The sequence below is a fragment of the Oncorhynchus nerka genome, linkage group LG4 (genome assembly GCF_034236695.1).
Source record: "Oncorhynchus nerka isolate Pitt River linkage group LG4, Oner_Uvic_2.0, whole genome shotgun sequence".
Classification (NCBI taxonomy): domain Eukaryota; kingdom Metazoa; phylum Chordata; class Actinopteri; order Salmoniformes; family Salmonidae; genus Oncorhynchus; species Oncorhynchus nerka.
In genome coordinates, this window is record NC_088399.1 from 40,147,255 (window position 1) to 40,172,600 (window position 25,346).

Sequence of the window (25,346 nt, forward strand, 5' to 3'; positions counted from 1 at the left end):
GATGGGATATGAATTGCTTAATTAACTCTTTGTGTAAGCACCTGCTTTCAATACACTTTGTATCCCTCATTTGCTCGTGTTTCCTTTATGTTTGCAGTTACCTGTATATCCAGAACACTTACCCCCGAATACAGGTGAGAGACAGAACACATTGAATAATTCTGATAATAATCTTAAACACCACAGTAATGGGGAAAAAAAATACTATCTCAAAATGAATGTAGTAAATCAGACAGAAACTGTGTATGGCAGCCCAGACTCACTAATAAGAAACTCAAGGCGAGCTGATTGAATCATTCCCTAAGGGATTTAACTTGTTCATCAGTAAACCACATACAGTATGCTGACTTTAGGAGTGTCAGAGGTAAAACCTCTCCCTCCCTGATTAGCGCCTGTTTGCCTGGGGCCAGGGCCTGATAACGACAGAGACCTGGGCCTGCTCACAATACTAAACACATTTCGTAAAGAGGACCCAGAGAATTAACAGTTTTATCACACTGTACTCACCATCCCAAAGGTCAAAATTATTGATTTGCCATTGTGTCATTAGACTGGAAATGGCTTAGGTGTGGGGTAAATCTTTAGAGGAGTTTTAACAAATATAATGTTTTAACAGGAAGGACAACTATGTACAAGTCAGACACAATGTCAATGATGATGGCAAATGTTCAGAGTTTGGTGGTTGTGAGTGCCTTGATATGATGGGGTTTAATGAGGTAAAGTCTATCCCTCCCCTGAGGATCCCCTGTTGAGATTCACAGGATGCATCCCACCAGTGATCTCCATCATGGTGAGGTTCCTGGCTTCAGACATGTTGTACCACCAAAACACCCCAGACAGCAAACAGTAGTAGTCCAACTTCTCCTGTGTATAAACATACTGTGAGTGCATGTGTATGACATCAGCTGCCACGGTCCCACTTAACAAATAAGAGTCCCAATACCTATGTAATTATGGTGTAATTACAATCTAGGTACACCCTGTCACATAATACTTACAGTACCACCTGTTTGTGTATGTGACAAGGTATGAGAGCGAGGTTGATGTGCTCACCACTATGAGGTGGACGAACAGCACCAGCCAACTGAGGGTGCGCCAATGGTGAAGGCTGCTGACTTGAACGACTGGTTGAAGTGGAGAAGAAGGTGAAGATGAGAACTACACTGCAGTAAGGGATCCAGGAGATTTGGATCTGAACAACAAATGACAAATGGTGTGGCTTATTGATGAGGGACATTCTGTGGCATTATGAATGAATGACATTCATTCATAATGAGCATTGTTCCATTCATTGAAAAGATGTCACCCGTGATGACAGAGCAGTGTGTTGCTTATAAAGTGTGACTTACCTGCAGGTAGAGTAACCCAGAAGACCCTGGGTAACTGCCATGCATAGGTAATCCCTGTAGAGGAGCAGCCTTTTTCCTGTGCTATCAATGGCGAACGTGCATTAGGATGGCAGATATGGCGTCATTGTTTTAGCACTATACATTGAGTTTTTAAACTACGGTGCGCAACATGGTTCCATGTGCCAACAAATCAGCACAATCGACTGTGAAGCTAAAATTGGGATCATGTATACTATGCAATTCAACATACAAAAAAAGAGCAATGGAAAGCATTGTACAATATGACAAACTTAGCAAAAGAGGAATTTGTGTTAAGTGCATGGGGCTGCCATCTGTATGCACCTCTGATATTACCATCACCTGTCATACCAATCAGTGTCAAGTAGTTACGGTAGAAGTTTCACTGTTGACTCCAGATAAATGACACGCCACGGGGGGGCACTCTTAGTACATACAGCGCCTTTAGAAATTATTTACATTTACATTTAAGTCATTTAGCAGACGCTCTTATCCAGAGCGACTTACAAATTGGTGCGTTCACCTTAAGACATCCAGTGGAACAGCCACTTTACAATAGTGCATCTAAATCTTTTAAGGGGGGGGGGGGGGGGGGGGGTGAGAAGGATTACTTTATCCTATCCTAGGTATTCCTGAAAGAGGTGGGGTTTCAGGTGTCTCCGGAAGGTGGTGATTGACTCCGCTGTCCTGGCGTCGTGAGGGAGTTTGTTCCACCATTGGGGGGCCAGAGCAGCGAACAGTTTTGACTGGGCTGCGCGGGAACTGTACTTCCTCAGTGGTAGATCAGATTATTCCACATTTTGTTGTGTCACAGCCTGAATTCAAAATGTATAAAAAAATAATTTATTTTATTTACACAAAATACAGCATAATGACAAAGTGAAAGTGTTTTTGTAAATTTCTGCACATTTATTGAAAATAAACTACAGAAATATCTCATTCAGATAAGTATTCACACCCCTGAGTCAATACATGTTAATTACCTTTGGCAGTCTTCCGGAGTAAAAATTCTTCAAGTTCTGTGAAGTTGGTTGTTGAGCATTGGCCATTGTCTGTTGGACTACAGACCAAACAGGATTTTGCCTGTGCTTAGCTCTATTCAGTTCCTTTTTATCAGAAAAAACTCCCTAGTCCTTGCCGATGACAAGCATACCCATAACATGATGCAGCCACCACCATGTTTGAAATTATGAAGAGTGGTACTCAGTGATGTGCTGTGTTGGATTTGCCCAAAACATAACACTTCGTATTCAGGACATAAAGTTAATTCCTTTGCCACATTTTTTGCAGTTTTACTTCAGTGCCTTATTGCAAACAGGATGCATGTTTTGGATAATCTTTATTCTATACAGGCTTCCTTAATTCCACTCTGTCATTTAGGTTAATATTGTGGAGTAACTACAATGTTAGTGATCCATCCTCAGTTTTCTCCTACCACAGCCATTAAACTCTAACTTTTAAAGCCACCTTCGGCCTTATGGGGAAATCCCTGACCGGTTTCCTTGTTCTCGGTACCCTTCTTTGTTAGGCATTGGAAAACCTCCCTGGTCTTTGTGGTTAATTCTCTGTTTGAAAATCACTGCTCGACTGAAAGACCTTACAGATAATTATATCCTGAACTTATTTAGGCTTGCCATAACAAAGGGGTTGAATACTTATTGACTCAAAACATTTAAGCTTTTCATTTTCTATTAATTTGTAAACATTTCTAAAAACATAATTCCACTTTGACATTATTGGGTATTATGTGTAGGCCAATGATAAAATCTCAATTTAATAAATTTAAAATTCAGGCTGTAACGCAACAAAATGTGGAAAAAGTCAAGGGGTGTGAATACTTTCTGAACGCACCGTAGTTACAGGCTTGATAACATGTAAGCTCTGTCAAACCCCTCATTTTAAAGGTCAACCAAAACATGAAGAATGGTCATTCTCAGTACAGTGCTGATAGTTCATCAATGTTAATATAGGGTTAATTAGGGTTAGTGGTGAGGGACTTGTGAAATAGGACTCACAGGCCACAGAGGTGGAAATCTCACACAGACCGGTTCCCAAGGCAACATGGCGCAACTGGTGGGTGGGGATCCTTGCCATATGGAACACGTCAAATTAGTAAAGGCACATCTGAAGAGGAGCAGAATGACAAAGTTCATCACTCAGTCAATCAGACTTACTGTATCTAACTGAAAAAAACGTACGATTCTAGGTAGGCTTTGATCAGAAAATGACATGACCATGCCATTCTACATTTGTATACCCTTTTGCTCACTCTAAACACACTGATCTCATGGATCAACTTCCTGCATCAACTCACAGCATTGAAGGTGACGAGGACGGTGAGCAGTTGCCAGCGTACGGCCTGGTCCACCACAGTGTGGCTGCGGAACCCCTTCAGGGAGGCGTTCTCCACCAGCATCTCTCCACCTCCACACTGTGGTCTCTGCTGCCCCACAGCCTGCGGATGGCTACAGAGGGGAAAGGCCAAATAAGATACACAGGTGGAAAAGGACATAAAGACAGCTAAGTCAGGCATAATGATAATGATGATTGTGAGGATGACTATGATAACACTAATTGCAAGTACATTTTTGGTGAGGTAGTTTTCCTTAGGCAACCTGTTACCTGTCCATATTCCTCAGACAGCTCCACCCAGGTGCTTACTTTTCTCACAGCCCTGTTGGTCACCCCGGTCCAGCAGCAGGTATCGGGGTGACTCTGGGAGGAGTGGCAGGGTGGCAGGCTAGAGCAGGGAGGTCGCACCACTGAAGCCCAGCAACCACTGCCACCTGTCCTCTGTCCCCAATAGCTCACTGCAAGGACAGAAGGCTATCACATGGCATCACATAGTGTTCGTTCACCACAGGTTAAACTGATATAAGCATCCCTGACTGACACACTAGAACCAGACAGCTCACCTGATCCCCAGAAGCTGAGGTGGCTACAGACACAAACCACCATTCCTCACAGCCTTTAAAGGGCACATTACATCACCACATTGGGTGGAGACTGAGGCTAACACCTGCAGCACACACTGGAAAGGACAAACCATATCACAGACACGGTTTGGCAGCATAATTCCTCTAGTGAGATATTAAAAGACAGGTATAAAGATGACCTTGTTTTGTGGCCTACAGTAAAATAATGATATCAATTCATAAGACGAAAACCAGCTGACATGCATTAACGCTGTAGAGGAAATGTCCAACCATGATCATCTCAAAGTACATGGCCGTTTTGCTCAATAGCATCACAGCACTGCCAATGACAAACAGGTTGTTCAATAACAGGCATCTCTTTTGGAAAGTGTGGTAGACAAAATCATCATAATTAATGTTCTACAACATCAAATAGTAACCACACCTTCAAATAAACAGAGGCCTCTGGAGGCCCCAGATGCAGATGATGAAGGACCAGATAAGTTACTTCTCACTGCTCTTAGGAGATCCTATGCCGCTGCTGGCATGTGGTGTTCACCAGCTCCTTTATGAACTGCAGTAACAACAAGAGGGTGTCTGTGACGCTATGGAGGTTGGGACAGTCAAACATTTATGGTTCTCAAACCATATCTCATTTTCATTGGCATGTATCCAACTGAAATTGTTAGTTTGTTGAGAAAAAAAAAGTTATTCAGAGCCATTACACTCATTTCCAAAACATTACATTTTACATTTAAGTCATTTAGCAGACGCTCTTATCCAGAGCGACTTACAAATTGGTGCGTTCACCTTAAGACATCCAGTGGAACAGCCACTTTACAATAGTGCATCTAAATCTTTCAAGGGGGGTGAGAAGGATTACTTTATCCTATCCTAGGTATTCCTGAAAGAGGTGGGGTTTCAGGTGTCTCCGGAAGGTGGTGATTGACTCCGCTGTCCTGGCGTCGTGAGGGAGTTTGTTCCACCATTGGGGGGCCAGAGCAGCGAACAGTTTTGACTGGGCTGCGCGGGAACTGTACTTCCTCAGTGGTAGGGAGGCGAGCAGGCCAGAGGTGGATGAACGCAGTGCCCTTGTTTGGGTGTAGGGCCTGATCAGAGCCTGGAGGTACTGAGGTGCCGTTCCCCTCACAGCTCCGTAGGCAAGCACCATGGTCTTGTAGCGGATGCGAGCTTCAACTGGAAGCCAAAACAATAACAAAACAATAAGGTAACAATAACTGCACTTGTTTTGCAAAGCCACATTTGTCTGTTAATACTGACGTGGTCTACTCTTGACATTTTAATACTTTTGATGTGGATTTACAGTACTCACAGAATTGAGGTCAGGACAGATACACAAAAGTATGTGGACACCTGCTTGTCGAACATCTCATTCCAAAATCATGGTCATTAATATGGAGTTGGTCCCCCCTTTGCTGCTATAACAGCCTCCACTCTTACGGGAAGGCTTTCCACTAGATGTTGGAACATTGCTGCTGGGACTTGCTTCCATTCAGCCACAAGAGCATTAGTGAGGTCGGGCACTGACGTTGGGCGATTAGACCTTGCTCGAGGTCGGCTTCACAATTCATCCCAAAGGCATTCGAAGGGGTTGAGATCAGGTGTTCTGTGCAGGCCAGTCAGGTTCTTCCACGCGGATCTCAACAAACCATTTGGACCTCGCTTTGTGCACAGGGGCACTGTCATGCTGAAACAGGAAAGGGCCTTGCCCAAAATATTGCCACAAAGTTGGAAGATTGTCATTGTATGCTATAGCGTTAAGGCTTTCCTTCACTGGAATAAAGGGGCCTAGACCAAACCACCAAACTTTACATATGACACCGTCTAGGCATGTGACATGTATGTAGCTAGTCCCTAGTTCAACATAATGTCTTGAACGAGGGCAAATGTGACATCCAAAATAAAGATGCCTAACTGAAACTGATGAAATGTTAACTTATACAGCTAAAATGAGTAACCAAAAGGATCAAACATCAAATCAAACACAGTGCTCTTATAAAAACAAATGCACATCCTTGTAGGGAAGAATAAGATACAACTTATTATGTGCATCAAGTGGTACCTGGAAAGAGATTCTTAAACATTGCACACAATTTACATTAATATAATAACTGATCCAAAAGATTTGTTTAACTATTATTTTTTTTAAATATATTTATTGCCTTTCTACCTATATAAAACATGGTTGTTATGGACAAAGTCACATTGATCATCACATTGATAATACAATTCAAATGAGCTAATACACACTTTGAATTTAAAAATAAATTGCATGAATGAAACTACGTTCAAATACTAACCTCCACCCACCCCAAACAATTATTCTTCACTAGGTACATATACGTTTTGAGCCACAACCACTATTCTCAATATAATTATTTATTGTATTTTCACCCCTCCCTAGGTCAATATGACAGATGTTGTAGCCGATCATGCTAGAGACAGAGGACAAATCAATATATTCAGATCAAGCTCAGTGACAACCCCCCTTTCTCCATCTCTGCTCCTTTCACAGCAGGACGTAGCGTGTGATACCTCCCCCTCGCTGTTCTCGCAGACGCTGGCAGTGACGCAGCATGCTGAGGATGCTCTGGAAGCGCTTGTCCACCTTCATCTGAGTGAACTCTTTAATATCAGCCTCTACAATGAAAAACAGACCTGTAGGGAACACAGAGGAGTAGTGTGATAGTTTGTTTCCATTAGTATGCAGATTGTCATAACAATGCCATCTGGGTTAGAGAAGATAATGGCCCTTGTTTAGAGACAATTACTCAATGCAATGAAAAACCTTGTTGTGTGTCAAAGGACAGCAAAACAGAGAGCCTTCTTTAGAACAGAGTAGTTTGACTGAGGTACCTTTTGTGTCCTTGTTCTCTTCCTCCTTAAATCGTTGATGAAGCTTGCGTGTGGCATTATTAAGGGTTTTTGCTGGCTGGTTCAAGATCTTGTACTTCCCTGTTACGGCTGTGTTAATGCTTTCCACAGCAGTGTTTAGCTGTTCATATGTCAAACGGCCTTTCATGTACCTAGAGAGAGAGAGAGAGGAAAGATATCTTACAATAACAAAAAATATATATTTTTTTTAAATAAATAAAGCTGCATTGCAGTATGTGGATATAGTGCTGCTGAGGAAGACTCACTGAGGGATGGTATCAAACTCTGGGCTGGTGATGAATTCCATCTCTCTGATCTGGTTTTTGGAGGTTTTCCTGGTGTGAACCTGCTGGACTGCCTGCACATTCACAGGTCCACTCTGACCCGCAGACCCTTTTCCACTGGGATATCAAAGGAGGGGCAAAATAGAGGACAACACATTTACTTGGTTTGTACTCAGTAGCTTCTCCTCTGGGCTCCCAAGTGGCGCAGCGGTCTAAGGCACTGCATCTCAGTGCTAGAGGCGTCACTACAGATGCTGGTTCGATTCCAGGCTGTATCACAACCGGCTGTGATTGGGAGTCCCATGGGGCGGCGCACAACTGGCCCAGCGTCGTAACGGTTTGGCCGTCATTGTAAATAAGATATTTTCTTAACGGACTTGCCTAGTTAAATAAAATTTTAAAATGACATCCTCCAACACACACACACACACACACACACACACACACACACACTCCTTACTGGACTGCTGGCTGTCCCTTCCTGGGCATGTGTGTGGGCATGTTGTCCCTAAGGTTCTTTCCATCCTGCACATCCTCCTCAAAGAATCCCTCTAGTTCCTGTGAAACAAAAAACTAATTTGACACTGACATACAGTACAAATAGCATACTTAAAGATATTGCAATCCAGACAAGCTAAAAGGACCCATCTAAAAATGTATTGTGAAGAATGCATAACATACCTTTAAATGCTTCAGTAGGTCTTTTTGGCGGCCAACACATTTCTCAAACTGGTCAAGGAGTCCATCTATTGCAAGGATATCTTGTCCTATCTTCCCTAGAATAACCCGCTTGTCTTGATCTTTTGCTGAAAATAGGGAATAATTCATGATAAGTTTAAATTAAATATGCAAAACCATTGAGTTCCTGTTAGCTGAAACAGTGTTTAAATACATGAAATAACAAGCTATATATACACACATACACATCTCAGTTCATCATACCAATTGTCCGCAGCTCCAAGACACGTCTTGTGGATGAAATCCTGTCATTCAAGTGCAGGGTTATATCCTCAAGCTCACAATGACTCATATTGCTGAAAAAGAAAATGGGAAAAGGCCCAGCTGTTCAATAAAATGAAAAAAGGCACAGGCTGGAAGACTTCCTGCTGTTCAGTCAACGTTCATTTTGACATTTGAATCTTGAAGAATGCCTTAGCCTAAATGCCTCATGGGCTTATTAAATGTCTTCCACTATCATAACCCAAAATATAACGGTTCATTACCCCATTGTTTGTTTTTGTTGTCGCTTGATGTCTTATGTGGGGAGGACTAGCTAGGAAGTGGGAATACATAGTCAACCTCCTAGACTGTCAATCCTATCTAGCTCAATATATGAATTTTGAGAGTAGCTGGCTGCATTCAACCACATTGATCATCAATTACGAACACTTACTGACAATTACGGCTGCTTCGCGTGATGTATTGTTGTCTCTACCTTATTGCCCTGTGCCAAATAATGTTGGTACCATGTTTTGTGCTGCTACAATGCTATGTTGTTGTCTTATGTCTTTACGTATATAACATAGTGTCTCTTGTCGTGATGCGTGTTTTGTCCTATAATTTTAGTTTAGTTTTTTTTACCCCTGCCACCGTCCCTGCAGGATGCCTTTTGGTAGACCGTCATTTTAAATAAGAATTTGTTCTTAACTGACTTTCTTAGTTAAATAAAGGTTAAATAATATTACATTTTAAAAAATGTAGTCACAACGATGGCTAGCTAAGTTAGCTAACGTTAACTAGCTAGATAGTTAGCATATCTGAATCCACACTGGCTCAACCGCCCAGTTAGTAAAAAACACGTTAAAAATCCAAGTAACAATGAGAGTAACTTACCTAAAGTTATCAACACGTAGTTGACTGAGTGTTTCCGATATAGCTAATGTTCTGTTCTTCAACCTCCCTCACGCGGGCACGATTCGAATTTTACCGCTGTGTTCAGAATGATCACTGCTGCAACGCAGCTGCGCAGCCAACCAGACGGAATGCCCTGCCAATCTTTAAAACAGTAACATTTCCTCAGCCTCATGGCAACATTTGTAGAACAGCATGAGGCTGGCTATACATCTGCAAATGGTCTCCCTGCCCCATGGCAACATTTGGAGAATTGCAGTAATTGTTTTCCTAAAACAAAATGTTTTCGTAAAATGTTTAATAATTGACGGGGGGGGGGGGCATGGCTCTGAATAACCTGATAAATCAACAACCGTGAGGACCCCTCCAGGCGAATAGATAAAGCCCCAGTGATGCCTTCGGATGAAGGAAAAGACGGCGGAAGTGTATGTTGAGCTCGAATGAAGCAGACCATCGAGCTCCAGTGGCAAGAGAAAGTATGTGAACCCTTTGGAATTACCTGGATTTCTGCATAAATTGGTCATACAATTTCATCTGAACTTAATCTAAGTCACAACAATAGACAAACAGTCTGCTTAAACTAATAAACAATTATAAGTTTTCATGTCTTTATTGAACACACCGTGTAAACATTCAGTGTAGGGTCGAAAAAGTATGTGAACCGTTGGATTTAATAACTGGTTGACCCTCCTTTGGCAGCAATAAACTCAACTAACCGTTTTCTGTAGTTGCGGATCAGATCTGCACAACGGTCAGGAGGATCTCTATACTTTGCTCCGTTCATCTTTCCCTTGATCCTGACTAATCTCCCAGTCCCCGTCGCTGAAAAACATCCCCACAGCATGATGCTGCCACCCCCATGCTTCACCATAGGGATGGTGACAGGTTTCCTCCAGACGTGAAGCTTGGAATTCAGGCCAAAGTGTTCAATCTTGGTTTCATCAGACCACAGAATCTTGTTTCTCATGGTCTGTGAGTCTTTAGGTACCTTTTGGCAAACTCCAAGCGGGCTGTCATGTGCCTTTTACTGAGGAGTGGTTTCCTTCTGTCCACTCTACCATAAAGGCCTGATTGGTGGAGTGCTGCAGAGATGGTGTCTTTCTGGAATGTTCTCCCATCTCCACAGAGGAACTCTAGAGCTCTGTCAGTGGTTCTTGGTCACCTCCCTGATGAAGGCCCTTCTCCCCCGATTGCTCAGTTTGGCCGGGCAGCCAGCTCTAGGAAGAGTATTGGTGGTTCCAAACTTCTTCCATTTAAGAATGATAGAGGGCATTGTGTTCTTGGGGACTTTCCATGCTACAGAAATGTATTGGTACCCTTCCCCAGTCCTGTGTCTTGACACAATCTTGTATCTGAGCTCTACGGACAATTCCTTCGACCTCATGGCTTGGTTTTTACACTGACATAGAAACATCAAGAATGATCAATGGAAACAGGATGCACATGAGCTCAATTTCGAGGCTCATAGCAAAGGGTCTGAATACTTATGTAAATAAGGTATCTTTTTTCAATTAAATTAATTTGGTAAAATTTCTAAAAAACTGTTTTCCCTTTCTTTATGGGGTATTGTGTGTAGATTGCTGAGGATTTGTTTTTATTTCATCAATATTATAAGGCTGTAACATAAAATTTGAAGAGTCAAGGGGTCTGAATACTTTCCCAAGGCACAGTTGTGGGAAACCTGTTTTGAGGTGTTAAATGGTGAAGTATGCGCTGGGAAAAGTGGAGTCTATCAGAGTGACCAGGAGTGGTCTTATTTTGATTCATTGTATTTCTTAAGAACAGTGGAAGATTGCAGTGAGCCTCAAAATAATCCTTACATCCAAAGAAGTTTTGTGTTTTGAACTTCGGAGTAGAGCACCCGTCAAAGGACTCATCTCAGGGGTGACGACAGATATTCAGGTTGAATACCCGAAGAACATTCCTGGTGTGGTTGGTGCCCGTCGTCTGACCCGCTGGGTCAATGGAGAAAAAGAATTAAGTCTGTCGGTCTGGTTGTTTTTTGATGAAGAGCAAATACCTACGCATGTGAAGCTTGGTTATGTAAGATACGCCGTAAGAGCTTTCATTCCCAAACCACTGTAGTGTAAGAATTGTAAATGATTTGTCCATGTTTTAATTGTGTGCAGACGGACAGAGTATATTGAAGAACAGTGTGCAGAAGGACGACGGTGTTTGTGGTGGGGATCATGATCCCGAGTTCCTGAGTGCCCTGTAAGCGTGAAGGAGATTGAGGTGGCAAAAGTTTGAGCGGTCAATCGAATCTCCTATGCGATGGCCGTTAAAAGAATTCAGAAAACAAGTGATGCCAGTGAATATATGGTAGTGGATGCACCACAGCCTGTGGTAAATGTTTGCTGCCAGTCAAAAGACACCGTGTGTTAAAAAGGTGGATTTTGAGGAATTCATTGCCATAGTTATAAACTGTACGGCACAATCCTCAACGAAGTCTAAGAAACTTTGTGGCTGCGGGAGAAACGTTTTAGGGACTTAAGTATTTTATCTGAAGACTTGCAAGGGGTACTGGCTCTGGAAGACCCATCCTCCCAGGTTTCCCTTAAGCCTGTATAGGGATCAGATCTGTTTTATTTTTTCACAGATTAGTTGTTTAGTTCATTTATTTTTTGGTATTTTGTTAGATTTTTGGGAATCCTGTTTCCGTCCCGCACAGTATGTGGTGGTGGGATGCACAATAAATTGTGTGAAGGCCAATATACCATAGAAAAATATGATGCCTTCAGAAGGGAGGCCATGTACTCTGATATCGAGTCCTCATCTCCTGACAAATAAAATGCATCTAGTTTTAGCCCGTAAAATCTATAATCAACTGTCAGAGACCATGTTCATTGGCAGGCAATATGAAAATGAACGCTGTTGTGTTGGTATGAGCATGCGAGGTACAGTATATTGTGGTTCATGTGAGTTAGGAGTGGGCAGTGAGCTCACCGTCCTGGGACTGAGGCAGTCATGTCCTCTATAGAGTCCTTAACGCTCGATGACGTTCAATGTCCTGCAACATAAACGTGACATAATTTTACTATTGGGCATATAAACTCACATCTAGTGTATGAGCAACACAAGCTCAACGGAAGCACACAAAACAAGCACATAGCCTGGGTATGGCGGGTAACGTTAGCAAAATGCTTGTGTGTAAACAGTTTCCCCCTCACTGACCTTGTGACAGCAGTCCTCTCTCTGCCTATCATTATAGGGGTTGCATTCGATGTCGTGCAACATGACCATATAGGCTGAGGTCAGGTTGATGCCCAGGCCTCCAGCCTTCGTAGACATTAAGAACTCAAAGATGTCAGCTCTGTCTTGCACTGGCCAATTAAAATGATTCTACAAGAGGATGGGAGAGACTTGGGAGCTAAAGAATCGGTTTGCTACCCCCCCCCCCCCCATTGACATAAAGAATAAGAAAAAATATTACAGTGTTTGTCAATTGCTAACAAGCGTCAGTCAATAATGAAGCCACTTATTCAAAACACTGCTTCAATATACTTTTTTTCTCTATATCTTTGCATATAGTCATTTACTTGTGAAAAATAAAAAGTTGAAACAAAAAACAAATTCCTGAAATTCCAGGGCTGCAATAATAATTACAAAAAACAACATGTATCACCGCCTGGTACGGCAACTGCTCCGCCCACAACCGCAAGGCTCTCCAGAGGGTAGTGAGGTCTGCACAACGCATCACCGGGGGGAAAATAACGGCCCTCCAGGACACCTACACCACCCGATGTCACAGGAAGGCCATAAAGATCATCAAGGACAACAACCACCCGAGCCACTGCCTGTTCACCCTGCTATCATCCAGAAGGCGAGGTCAGTACAGGTGCATCAAAGCAGGGACCAAGAGACTGAAAAACAGCTTCTATCTCAAGGCCATCAGACTGTTAAACAGCCACCACTAACATTGAGTGGCTGCTGCCAACATACCGACTCAACTCCAGCCACTTTAATAATGAAAATGTATGTAAAAAATATATCACTAGCCACTTTAAACAATGACACTTAATATAATGCTTACATACCCTACATTACCCATCTCATTTGTATATACTGTACTCTATATCATCTACTGCATCTTTATGTAATACATGTATCACTAGCCACTTTAAACTATGCCACTTTGTTTACATACCCTACATTACTCATCTCATATGTATATACTGTACTCGATACCATCTACTGCATCTTGCCTATGCCGTTCTGTACCATCACTCATTCATATATCTTTATGTACATATTCTTTATCCCTTTACACTTGTGTGTATAAGGCAGTAGTTGTGGAATTGTTAGGATAGATTACTCGTTGGTTATTACTGCATTGTCGGAACTAAAAGCACAAGCATTTCGCTACACTTGCATTAACATCTGCTAACCATGTGTATGTGACAAATAAAATTTGATATGATTTTGTATTGTATAATCACTTATACTGTACAGTACTGTGAAGGTTCTAGTTCTCTCTCTCCTGCATTTGGCCACAAGTTCTTATCAACATCACATCTTATGTCTTCTCTGGCGATGCATCTTGGAAAGTATCTTCTGGAATGTCTAATCCAACCCTGGCAGTCTCCAGGAGAAGTGTCTCCACACCCTGGCAGTCTTCAGGAGAAGTGTCTCCACACCCTGGCAGTCTTCAGGAGAAGTGTCTCCACACCCCCGCATTCATGGCATCCAGTAAGGACATCTGGTCATGTGGATGGTGGTCATAAACCTTCCTCCTCCACGCTGAGAAAAACTCCTCTATGGGGTTTAGGAAGGGGGAGTATGGAGACAGGAATAGTACTGACATCCTGGGATGTGCATCAAACAAGTCTGTGACTGCAGTAGAGTGGTGGAATATCACATTATACCACACAACAACGAAGGTAGGGGAGTTTCTTGCCCCTCTCTCCTCCACTGGCACAAGTGGATTATGCAGGTCATCCAGAAAATAAATGAGCCTCTCTGTATTGTAGGAGCCAATGAGTGGTATGTGACACAGCAAACCATCATTGGACAGTGCTGCACACATTGTGATGTTAGCTCCTCTCTGGCCTGGGACATCCATGGTCAGCACAACGATGTGCAGTTTGCCTGACTTCCATCTCCATTACTCTCTAAAATACAGTAAATCCAGTTTTACAGTACTTTACATTATGCATAGCTGTGTATGTACCCTGTTTTGGTTATTGAACAGACAACTTCCCTGGACATATTGATACCGGAGTTCTTTCACACGTTCACTGTTTCACCCTTATTTTATGTTTCTCTAGGACTCTGGCAATTGTCGTTGTGCTGACCGTATTCACATTCCCAAAAGTGATATTGTCTGCCAGCACTCTGTCCCAAATTTCTAGCAGTTTTGTAGTCAACAATGGCAATTTCCTGTGCATCTGATAATATTCTGCCTCTCCCTCCTGTGGGAGGCAACCTTTGGATCCTACTGAAAAACACAAAACAATCAATATATTTCAAAATGTCAGTACAGGTAAAAATTTGAACATACTGTAATATGTAGTTCAATTATCATTGAAGGATGCACATCTCACCTGTTGTTTTTACGGAAAATTCGTACTATTGATAAAACTGTTAAATGCTGCAGATTTGGTTGCACTTTAAACCAGCCTCTCTCAGAGAAGAGAGGCTGGTTTACAACATGGTCAATAATTGTGGCTCTTATCTCGCCAGAGACCACCTCTCTTGGTCTTCCTCTCCTTTGTCCTCCATGCATTCTCCCTCTCCCTGCCACTCTTCTTTCCCCACCAACCTGTCTTCCTTGATTCATGTTTCCGAACTAAATCATTCCGAAGCCATCTTCTTTTGTCTGTTTGGTAACGAGACTAAAAACAGGATATGTGAGTAGGCTTTCAGCTGAAATTGCCATCAGCTGTGTTCAGAATGATTAAATATTCTGCTGAGATTTTCTATATGTTTCAATCTGGTTACTGCAGAAATGCACGACCTTTGCCATCATTCTGTTTTGAATGTGTTTTTCACAGTTTTGGAAACAGCATTTGAAAACATGTGCTACAAATATATAGTTTTGCAGGTGGTGGAGTATGAATGAGAAAAGAGTTCATGGATTTCGGAGAATGTGGTCATTGAATGCATTTTGTGTGAAAGCAATGAAAAATGATTCACAGATTGGTCCACATACACTTCTGTTTCACTGACTGTGTGAAGAGTTTTGACAATGTGACTTCAGTTTTGACCAATGCATGTTAGCAAATTTGAAAAACTAGGGACAGAGTACAACGCCCTGATTCATCAGACAATTCCTACCTGTCAGACATGGGTGTTGACCCATCCAATCGAATGTAGCGATGCTTCACGTGCTTCAGGAACATCTCCTAGAATGTCCAGCATCATGGTGAACTGGCTGAAAAGCACCACTCTATCCCCTGACAGAGGAACACAGTCACTGTGATTAATGACTACTGGACTGGAGGGATCAGAGAGAAATGTGGTTGACTGCATGTTAGAAGAGGAAAAGCCAAGGAAAGAGTGATTGTGATTGAGAGCAGGGAAGAGATGTAGTGTCTGACAAAGGTAGAGGAACGGGGAATAAAAGAGTGACTGGTTTTATGGGGGGGGGAAGAAACCCCCAGGGAGTGCGATGGAAAAGGTTATAGCTGGTTCATTACAGGTGAGGCATACTAGCGCATAATAAAGAAGCTGTCTCCATTTGTTCAACTTCCACTCCACTTTCACACCTTGTTTTTGAGAGAGGTCAGAAGCTGTGTGAGCAGGCTGAGTTTTCCTGAGTCCAGGAGCATGTCTGTGTTCAGCTGATAGTCTTGTACGGACGGGTACTGCAGACAGAGCCGGTGCAGCTCAAAGTCTGTCATGACGTCCATATCCTCCTTGGTCAGCACTGGGTCTGCGTCACGGTGGGTCGGGTCAAGAGTCAAAGCAATTACAGACTGACCAAAACACACTGTAATACCCTTAGCTTCCAGAAGCCCCATCAACAGCAGTTGCTGTAGTGGTAGCAGTAGACGAAACAGCAGTAACTTTCATATTAGTGGTAGTGGAGGTAGAATAGCAGTTACAAACTCATTCAATAACTGTAATTCTCTTAAAACAGGTAAGTGTTCAGGCTTGACCTTGAGCATGAGTCACTCATAGCAGTCAGTTTAGTAGTGGTATAATGCTACCGGTGCAGCAGTGGATGATTGACCATCTTTTTCAACTGTTTTTATTTATTTCACCTTTATTTAGCCAGGTAGGCCAGTTGAGAACAAGTTCTCATTTACAACTGCGACCTGGCCAAGATAAAGCAAAGCAGTGTGACACAAACAACACAGAGTTACACATGGAATAAACAAACATACAGTCAATAATTCAATAGAAAAAGTCTATATACAGTGTGTGCAAATGAGGTAGGATAAGGGAGGTAAGGCAAGGAATAGGCCATAGTGGCAAAATAATTACAATATAGCAATTAAACACTGGAGTGATAAATGTGCAGAAGATGAGTATCATCCCATTGGTCAGTTCTCTCTCTGAAGACACATGGACACATGCTATGGTCTTAAATCAATTCATCTGTGCATCTTAAAATTAAACTTGTTTGGCTTTTTAGTATTCCCTTAAGTATATTATCACTTTTCAAATGACCAAGATACCTTTCTCTCATTATTCCTCTCCCTAACATACTCTCTCCATTGGTGGATCCCTACAGCTTCTGCATCAAGGTGTTGTAGAGCTGCTGCTTCTTGTCACTCATGGCCCAGAATGTTGGTCAAACACTAGACAACTTCTAAAATCTTAACTTACGTCAGCATTTCCCCCCCTATGACAACGGAGAAAAGCATGGCAGGATCAACTGGGGAATCATTGTGTATTGTGAGCACCCACGTCCTGGGGCTGAGGATGGACGGAATGAAACATTTGGGACAAGGAAATCAGGAAATGTGAGCACATCCAAGTTGTTAAGATTTTAGAAGTTGAGGCTATTTCCTTCTTCTTCATTGGCTGATTGCTCCCAACTCATAGGAATCCCCACCCAGTTGACTATTTTAAGATAGTGGAAGCCCTCAATGCCAAAACATATTATATCTCTCTCTCATCAAGTGCATTCGTAACAACCTAACCATTATGAAACTTCTATTCAATCAAATAAGCCTCATGGGGCAAATGAGCAATTCAATGTTTTGTTGACCAATTTCGACACTCTCTCATTGACCCCCATACAAAAATTCCTAACTTTGTGGGTTTATTTTCGTGGATAGATTTTGGGCAGAGTAAAACCTATCACTTCACCTCTTCCTCTCTGCTGTTTCAACCAAGATGACCAATGAAAGCCCTCCCTCTCCCGGTGCCTCTAGCAATGTACTGATGTTGATGGCCAAGAGGTGGCAGTAGAGCAGCGAAGCTCATGTTCTTCAGCTCATGCTCGGCGTTCTGAGCTTTCGGGACAGGCTGCGGTCATTTGGCGATAGTCAGAGCGTAGCTGGCAGCAGACACACGGCAGCTCAAGGAGCCACACAAGGTTCCCACAAGTAGTCTGTGAGGCATGGCAACCACTTGACTACCATGAATAATGAATGAGTCACAGGTTCAGCTTACAAAGACCTTTTCAGGTTCAGTCAAACGCTGAATATATTATCTTTATTGGAGTGTTAGCAGAAACCTGGCTGGGGTGACTTACACGGCTGATGGTTTTACAAGATCTCCACTAATTCCCCTGGATATTTCCAGAGGCACTTAGGCTAAGTGTCTCGCTCAGAAGACACCCAGCAGTTAGCTAACACAGTAGGATGTGAACCTGTAGTCTAATAGACTCAAGTGTACTTCTGTGTATAGTCATTCTTACATAACCGTCATTCTTCGATTTTGGACTTACGGGAAATTATTATGTTGTAGTCGACCTATTTGTTGAGAATATCATATCGAAAGAACCTGCCATCCTCCACAGACCATATACACACACACACACAATATAAATAGGACAATCTAAACTGAATCTATATTTGGGAATCCTTTCACTTCTGGTGACTTAAACCAACAGGTTGAAATCTGTATAATCAAATCAATGTTAAGCCTTAACCATGATGGCGACAGTATGATGTGTCCCACCACTCAGAATGAACAGATGAGTCACTCACCATAGTACACCAGAGAAGCAAGACCGAACTAACAGCTGATTGAAGACGGGACAGCCGGGCATTTGTGCAGTTGACTCTGTTTCCATGGTAACGTGGATTCTTTACAATTGTTGTTCCTTGCTTTAACAAGGAAACAGGAACGAGATGGCCTGGATGGTCTTCCCACAAACCCTGCCAACAGAAGACAGGAGGTGGTTCATTACAAACACTGATTTACAGAGACTGGATTAGCACAACAAAAAGAGAGCCCCGCTTCCCAATCACATTAACACAGGATTTCATCTGTTGTCATGCCATGTGTGCCGAGTCTCAGAGGAGCTGAAATAAACTGTTGGAGACTGGTCAGGAATAACAACTCGCCATTTCATCAGCAAGGATTCCACTCAGGTTGTTCTGGTATAGCAGAGTCAGACAATTTTGACCAATTAGCTGATAAGGCTTCAACTGGAACCTGGAGAGGTCAAAGTAACAGAAGGATGTGTGTGTGTGTGCGTTCAAAACTGCCTATGTACATCAAATCAAATGTTATTGGTCACATACACGTGTTTAGCAGATGTTATTGCGGGTGTAGTGAAATGCTTGTGTTTCTAGCTCCAACAGTGGAGTAATATCTAACAATTTCACAACATATACCCAATACACACAAATCTAAGTAAAGGAATGGAAGTAAGAATAGTCATTTCCGGCTGTATGTAATAACACAAAAATGTTCTGGACTAACAATGTAAGGAATAATACATTAAAAAAACAAAATACTGCATAGTTTACCAAGAACTAAAAGCAAGGCAGCCCTCTCTGTAGGTGCCATTATCAATTATTTACATGTATTAGATTGTGTTTGTCTATGAAAATCATTCTACATAAATATCTGAATGTGTATGTCAATGAGATGAGTGTAAAACCAGCAGCTAAACCCACTTGCTGTTGAGGATCTCAGGCTGTTTCTGGAAGCCCTTGTCCCTCCGTCGAGAACAGCCACCTGAGGGTACACACACACTTTAGACCAATTAGCTAGTAAGGCTTCAACTGTAACTTGGAGAGGTCATAGTAACATAGGGAATTCAGTAATGAATAACGATGAAAAGAAAACTGTGTGTGGGTTCATACAGGTTTTTTGTGCCACTCACCAGATTCTCCCACTCGTTAAATAGGCGAAGCTCGACAATCTTCTGGGCCTTCTTCACAGAGCAGCCAGAGATGAGACAGCTCAACCGGCGATGCCTCCTGGAAAAACCAGAGGATCTGGCCCTTCACATTAGACCCTGTTCCAACCTCCTGATCTGAGCCTGAGGCATCCAAGTTCCATCTCCATGCCCTTAGCAGACACATCAAAGTCATCACTGGCCTCGTCCTCAGAGCTGGTGCCTGGATCTGGAATCACCTTCCTCCTTTTGTCTGCTCCTTCGGGCAGCCTATTAAAGGTCTTAATTATGCTCCCATTGGTAGGCTTGTGAGGTAGTGATGGGGGATGACCAGGGAGTTTGGCTGCTTGGGCTGCCTGGCATGCTGAGGTTTAGCGGGGAAAACTAGCTGATGATGATGCCTGGGTGTCCTCTTGACTGGACCTCTCTAAGGAAGGAAAAATAATCAGTCTACAGGACCTGGGAGGGAATTTGGGCTACCTATTGCCTCAAATACTTTTTTCTCAAATAAATCAAATTGATGCTATTCTTTTAACACATGAAACTATAGGGCTACAAGACAGCGAAGGATTTAACTAGTTACCTAAAATAATGTACATGTTTTTGTTTTGTATAAACAGGCACACATAACAGACACATACACATGCACCATGAAACACAAAACTCTCACCCTCCTCTGAAAACTTGCACAGTGCTTATAGGATTTCCTCAAAATGTCTACCATGCTCCAGAAGTTGTTCTCTAAGCTCTTGTGTGCATGCAAGATAAGACAAATAGACACCGTTGTAAACCAAAAGCACACATTTATTGTCAAAATAATTATTCATATGCAGCTCCCACATTTCAAACAATTTTGGTTCACATTTGCAAACATTTAGGATATTGATGAATGTGTTGTGGAACTGCAGTGACAGAGAACACAGGAGAGGGAGAGAGGGATAGTCTGTAGAATGGGGAACTTAGTCTGCAGCTCTTCCAGCTGGGCTCTGGACCCTCGTCCTCAGAAACATCTGTTTGGTTGGACAAAAACACACTGGCGCGTGAATTCCGAAGGCAGACAGGCCAATTAGAGTGTGAGCTCCTCCCCACGCAAGCCTACCCCTCTGTACTGGAGATGACAAATAACAAATGAACAAGCAAGATGGCAGTATATCATCTTGGTCAGGGAAATAAACCACTAACCTCAAGGTCAAAATTCCAGGTGGGGCACAGGGCTCTTGTGCACTTGAGCGCGGCACTTTAGCCAAATTACTTCAGTAAATCTCTAGCTCAACACAGATGACTCACACATCAGGTGTAAACTGAGTATGCACCCCCACCCTGGTTTGGGGGTGTCATGGAGGCTGAAGGAGGTATTGGACTGCAGTCAGGTGGACTCTAGGACCGGGACGAGACCAGTATTGTAATATTTTTTCCAACGCACAAATGTGCCACTGGATTACAACATGATGTGTGTTTCCAGCATTAGGGCTGTTTTCCTAAAGAAGTTAAATCCGCTTTGTGTTTTGTTTCCTTACCTCGATACCAACGAGTATTGCGATACTGGTATTGTCCTGGCCCTAGTGGACTCACCACTAAATCTTCCTGGAGGGCTGGTTTCTTGCTGGAGTTGGATGCACACCTCTAGTCTCCTCTTACGGGCTGGGTCTAAAACAGGACATTAAGGGGGGCATATTAACACACCATGAACATCACCACACTGTCTCTAGTTTGTGTTGCTGGGAATAGAAACCCCAGAGATGAATTGCACTTATCTCAGTTAAACTTATCTTTCATGTTTACGTTTCACTAACTCATTGAATTCCATGTCACAGAAGATGACACAGCAGACCCCATCCCATTCCATAGTATTGATCAAAGAAAACATGAGCTTTGGTAACATTTTCCTCAAAATCTTGAATTGTGTGTGTACAGTATGTGTGTAATGCGTTTGGCATAAGATCCCCCTAATCGCTTGTACATGCCTTGTGTTGAAGGTATGCTGCAGATAAGAGGACTGATTTCCTCAGCCCTGTGTAAACCTAGAGTGATGAGGTCTGATTTACAGTATTTAGATGAGTTTGGTGACTAACTTACCTCCCAACAACATCATGGATGACCCAGATATCTCCTCATCTGATTCATTTAAGTCATTCATTCAGAGTCTAGTACCACACTGTCCATGCCTCTCATTGAGCCAGGCCCTGGGGGACATTTGGGCTCTGAGGTCTCCAAGACAACAGTCTCTGCAAGTGAAAAATGTCAAAGAAAAAGACTCACAAGTGCCTACTGTGAGAGCATGTTTACTGTTTTGGGTGATGCCTTATTTTGCTATATATTTGGTGTGGTCAGGGTTTATGTAAGGGTTACATTTTTTCAAACGTGTCTTGGTTTACATCCCAGTAAGTGTCAATACTGGGTCTGGTATCAGGCACTACAGGGACCACCCTTGCCAACCCCAACCCAAAAATATTACTTTCTTCGATAAGTGTTACATCTATGTCAGGGTTTCCCAAATACGGTCCTGGAGCCTCCACTGGGTGCACGTTGAGTTGTTTTGCCCTAGTACTACACAAGTGACTTAAATAAGGGTAGCCTAGTGGTTAGAGCATTGGACTAGAAACCGAAAGGTTGCAAGTTCAAATCCCCGAGCTGACAAGGTACAAAATCTGTCGTTCTGCCCCTGAACAGCCAGTTAACCCTGTTCCTAGGCCGTCATTGAAAATAAGAATTTGTTCATAACTGACTTGCCTAGTAAAATAAAGGTAGAAAAAGATATATATTTTTTTTAAACTCATCATCAAGCTTTGATTATTTGAATCAGCTGTGTAGTGCAAGGGCAAATACACAAACGTGTTGTTCGAGCTAAACAATATCTTGAAATCAAACAATCCAGCAAACATGACCGTTCGTTGTCAGTAAGAATCACAACCTACCTAGCTAATGGATCTTTCACCAGACAGGATTTCAAACGTTATTGTTTTAGATTGATGCTGATTAACTAACGTTAGCTACCTAGCTTGCATTCCATATATTGAGATAGAGAGTACCCTGCTAATGTCGACACTAACTACTGTACGTGCACGTGAATTAGTCTGCCTCTGACTAGTAAAATAGCTAGCTACATCCTTGCCATCAGGCGTCCTCTTTACTGATTACATACACATATGTAGAACGCTTAGTTCCATTAATTGCAGATAGCTAGCTACAACCTTGTTTCCGCTGAATTACAAAAACAGCACGTGGTCAGACAGACCAGCCAATCAGAGACAAGTGCGCATTGCGATCTCGTGCAAAAAAAAATCACAATTTAAAGGGATAACACTCAGTAGGTGACACATTAATTACATTTTATTAGGCACCTTGGACAGCTCCAAACATTTCTACGATTTTGAGTCACTGGTGCATAGGTGCTTTTTCTAAACTGGAGATGCCTTCTCTGACATAATTCAAAGGGGTTTGGAGTTTTATTAACCAAGTACTGTAAAATGATCCCTATAATAGTATATTTTAACCACATAGCCCAAACAGGCTGCCAGGATTCAGATAATTCGGGATTCAGAAAATACAAGATACAGTTTGAGAGAACAATGATGTTGGATGTTTCAAAAATACACATTCACATTCTATAATAATGTGTGGTTGCAGCAGTACCCGATACGTGTGGATGATTGGGTTCAGGCTTTGCTTTATGGCTCCCCAGATGCTCAATTTCGAGCAGTTGCCTATATTTCCTCCAGGTGACATAACTCCTCCACCCCATTAATAACACCGCTACCAGCGAACACATCAATCTGAGGGTTGAGACGGCTGCCCCCAGTCTGGCTGGAATGCAAGTCACATGGTCTGTGAATGTAACCAAGATTAACAGGCACAGACCATGTGAATGAAATTGCTATCTGCAACATCTTGAGTGGCTCAATCAGCACATCAGCTACGTATTGACTACTATCGATTGATAAAATAATATTGAGTGGTTTTGAGCGATCCAAGGAAGAGTAACTGCTGCTGTAATTGTAAGTCATCTGGACTAAGCAACTACTAATTACTTTTTAGGCTATGTATTTGTATTGCTTTACATTACGTTAGTTGTTATTTAATGACAATGGATATAAGAGTGCATTTTCAATGTAATCCACGTTTTATTGACATAGACATTATGTATGCTCTTATAAATGGGTAAGTCAAAACCACACAATATGAGTCGATTTTGCACTTTTGATTTTGTGTAAACGGTAGGCTATCCCACTGGTATTTTACAGTGAACATCGGAGTGAACATCATTGAGAGCTCCCATGTAGGCTCCCACGCCTAGGTTATGAGCATATGTAATATGCCCTCAATAATTTTTTTCCCCTTATCTCGGTGTTCATACTTGAACAGTCTCACTTGTAAGACATTGTTTTTCTCTACTGACATGCTACTTTCCTTGAATGAATATTCGAAAAAATGTTGCGACCTTTTCAATGACGTCAAGACGGTTGTTTTGGTCCTGTCTATCCAATTGGAGCCATCACTTACATTCTACAGGAGCCGAAATGGGTCTAATCTTGCTCCGTAGCTGTCCTCCAGGACATACCACAACGCCCTTAGGCGGGTGTATGGTGGTACCCGACTGCTGCTTTAAACAGCAGCACTGACATGGAAACCCCATTGCAGTTGCAGAACGATTTCCTTCAAGAGCAGCAGATCCAGCATCACTGTAAGTACCAGCACTACTGCGGACCAGAGGAACGGCTCACTAAGGAGCGCAACCAATGCTGCACCTGCAATAACTGTATATGTGATGCAAGAAAAAGCCTAGTTTTTCGCGGGACGTCGCCGAACACTCAAGGAACTTTAAGGACGCCATCCGTAACGTATTCGAGGCAAGGTTCTCAGTTTAGCGTCTGTGAGTTCACGCCCTCCAGTCATGGTAGTTCATCCAGACATCATTACCATCAGCAGTGCCACAATCGGCAGCGGGGCAGCCCGAGCAGCAGCCACAGAGACAGTAACTCGTATAACGAAATAGCCATGAGTAGCTGCAGATACAACGGCGGCGTAATGCGACCGCTGAGCAACTTGAGCTCGTCCCGCAGAAACCTACACGAGTTTGATTCCGAATCCCAGCCTTTACAACCAATCTCTACCGCAGATGCGTCGGACACCCTAGCCTCTAAACCGGAGAACAATTCCACCACCCTAATGCCTTATGCATCGGGAGACGGAGGGGGTGGATGTAACAACAGTGGCAGTAAATCGGGTAAAAAGAAGAACCAGAACATTGGGCAAAAGCTTGGACATAGAAGGGCCTTGTTTGAGAAAAGGAAGCGTCTCAGCGACTATGCTTTGATCTTTGGGATGTTTGGGATCGTAGTTATGGTTATAGAGACTGAACTCTCATGGGGAGCCTATGGAAAGGTGCGTAACTCAAACCCGGTAGGCTGCAGGTCCATCTTGGTCAGAAGGATTCATTGACTGGCATGTCGAGTTTACCAGAAAAAAAACGCAAGTTAAATTTTTTAGGGATTTAAACCAGTAGTAGCATAGTTGACTTGTTTTCTTTACACATAAAATATTTAGACTGTGAAGACTTAACCCATAAACCATCTGATCAGCCATAACTTGCATGGCTGGTCTCTCTCTTGCAGCCTGGTCTCATAGACTAGACACAAAAATTGGTATGATATGTTACGTTTGGTGTGTTTACATAAGACAGACGGATACATAGGGTGATTGGTCAGGGTGAATGGGTGGGCATATAAAGCAGACCTCTAGAAAGCGAACCCCTAGCAACCTTTGCGAGTTTGAATCACATCATGGACAA

The 25,346-nt window shown here is 42.6% G+C and overlaps 3 protein-coding genes and 2 pseudogenes across 3 annotated transcripts in view; 1 reads left to right on the plus strand and 4 right to left on the minus strand.

Annotated features, from left to right (window-relative positions):
• Positions 1–723: 723 nt before the first annotated feature.
• slc2a11l (solute carrier family 2 member 11, like) lies at positions 724–4,913 on the minus strand. Its single transcript, XM_065018108.1, is given in 14 exon segments — positions 724–879; positions 926–943; positions 1,069–1,094; positions 1,097–1,135; positions 1,138–1,197; positions 1,333–1,451; positions 3,385–3,491; positions 3,682–3,788; positions 3,791–3,832; positions 4,029–4,173; positions 4,248–4,360; positions 4,363–4,386; positions 4,543–4,787; positions 4,789–4,913. Coding segments are annotated over 14 exon segments (1,326 nt in total).
• A 1,526-nt stretch (positions 4,914–6,439) lies between these two features.
• ska1 (spindle and kinetochore associated complex subunit 1) lies at positions 6,440–9,451 on the minus strand. Its single transcript, XM_029659056.2, has 7 exons — positions 9,295–9,451; positions 8,404–8,495; positions 8,143–8,267; positions 7,922–8,019; positions 7,444–7,578; positions 7,160–7,329; positions 6,440–6,961 (listed from the first exon to the last, which is right to left on the minus strand). Exons 2-7 carry the CDS (start codon positions 8,489–8,491, stop codon positions 6,813–6,815), a joined length of 765 nt encoding a protein of 254 aa, XP_029514916.1. The 5' UTR covers positions 8,492–8,495; positions 9,295–9,451; the 3' UTR covers positions 6,440–6,812.
• A 2,418-nt stretch (positions 9,452–11,869) lies between these two features.
• Positions 11,870–17,035, minus strand: LOC135571512 (SWI/SNF-related matrix-associated actin-dependent regulator of chromatin subfamily A containing DEAD/H box 1B-like; annotated as a pseudogene).
• A 1,503-nt stretch (positions 17,036–18,538) lies between these two features.
• On the minus strand, positions 18,539–22,918 carry LOC115124157 (SWI/SNF-related matrix-associated actin-dependent regulator of chromatin subfamily A containing DEAD/H box 1B-like; annotated as a pseudogene).
• Positions 22,919–24,032: 1,114 nt separating this feature from the next.
• The window catches only part of kcnn2 (potassium calcium-activated channel subfamily N member 2), a 30,712-nt gene continuing 29,398 nt past the window's right edge, over positions 24,033–25,346 (plus strand). Inside the window, exon 1 of the mRNA XM_065017513.1 lies at positions 24,033–24,940. Coding sequence (XP_064873585.1) covers positions 24,179–24,940 — 762 coding nt within the window. The 5' untranslated portion in view covers positions 24,033–24,178. The remainder of the gene's footprint in view (positions 24,941–25,346) is intronic.

Bases quoted from the DNA above. Each gene is read 5' to 3' on its own strand.
- ska1 (XM_029659056.2), bottom strand. From the start codon at position 8,491: ATGAGTCATTGTGAGCTTGAGGATATAACCCTGCACTTGAATGACAGG. The intron at 8,268-8,403 runs GTATGATGAACT...CCCTATTTTCAG, and splicing joins CTTGGAGCTGCGGACAATTG to CAAAAGATCAAGACAAGCGG. The intron at 7,330-7,443 runs GTGAGTCTTCCT...CTCTCTCTCTAG, and splicing joins GAGTTTGATACCATCCCTCA to GTACATGAAAGGCCGTTTGA.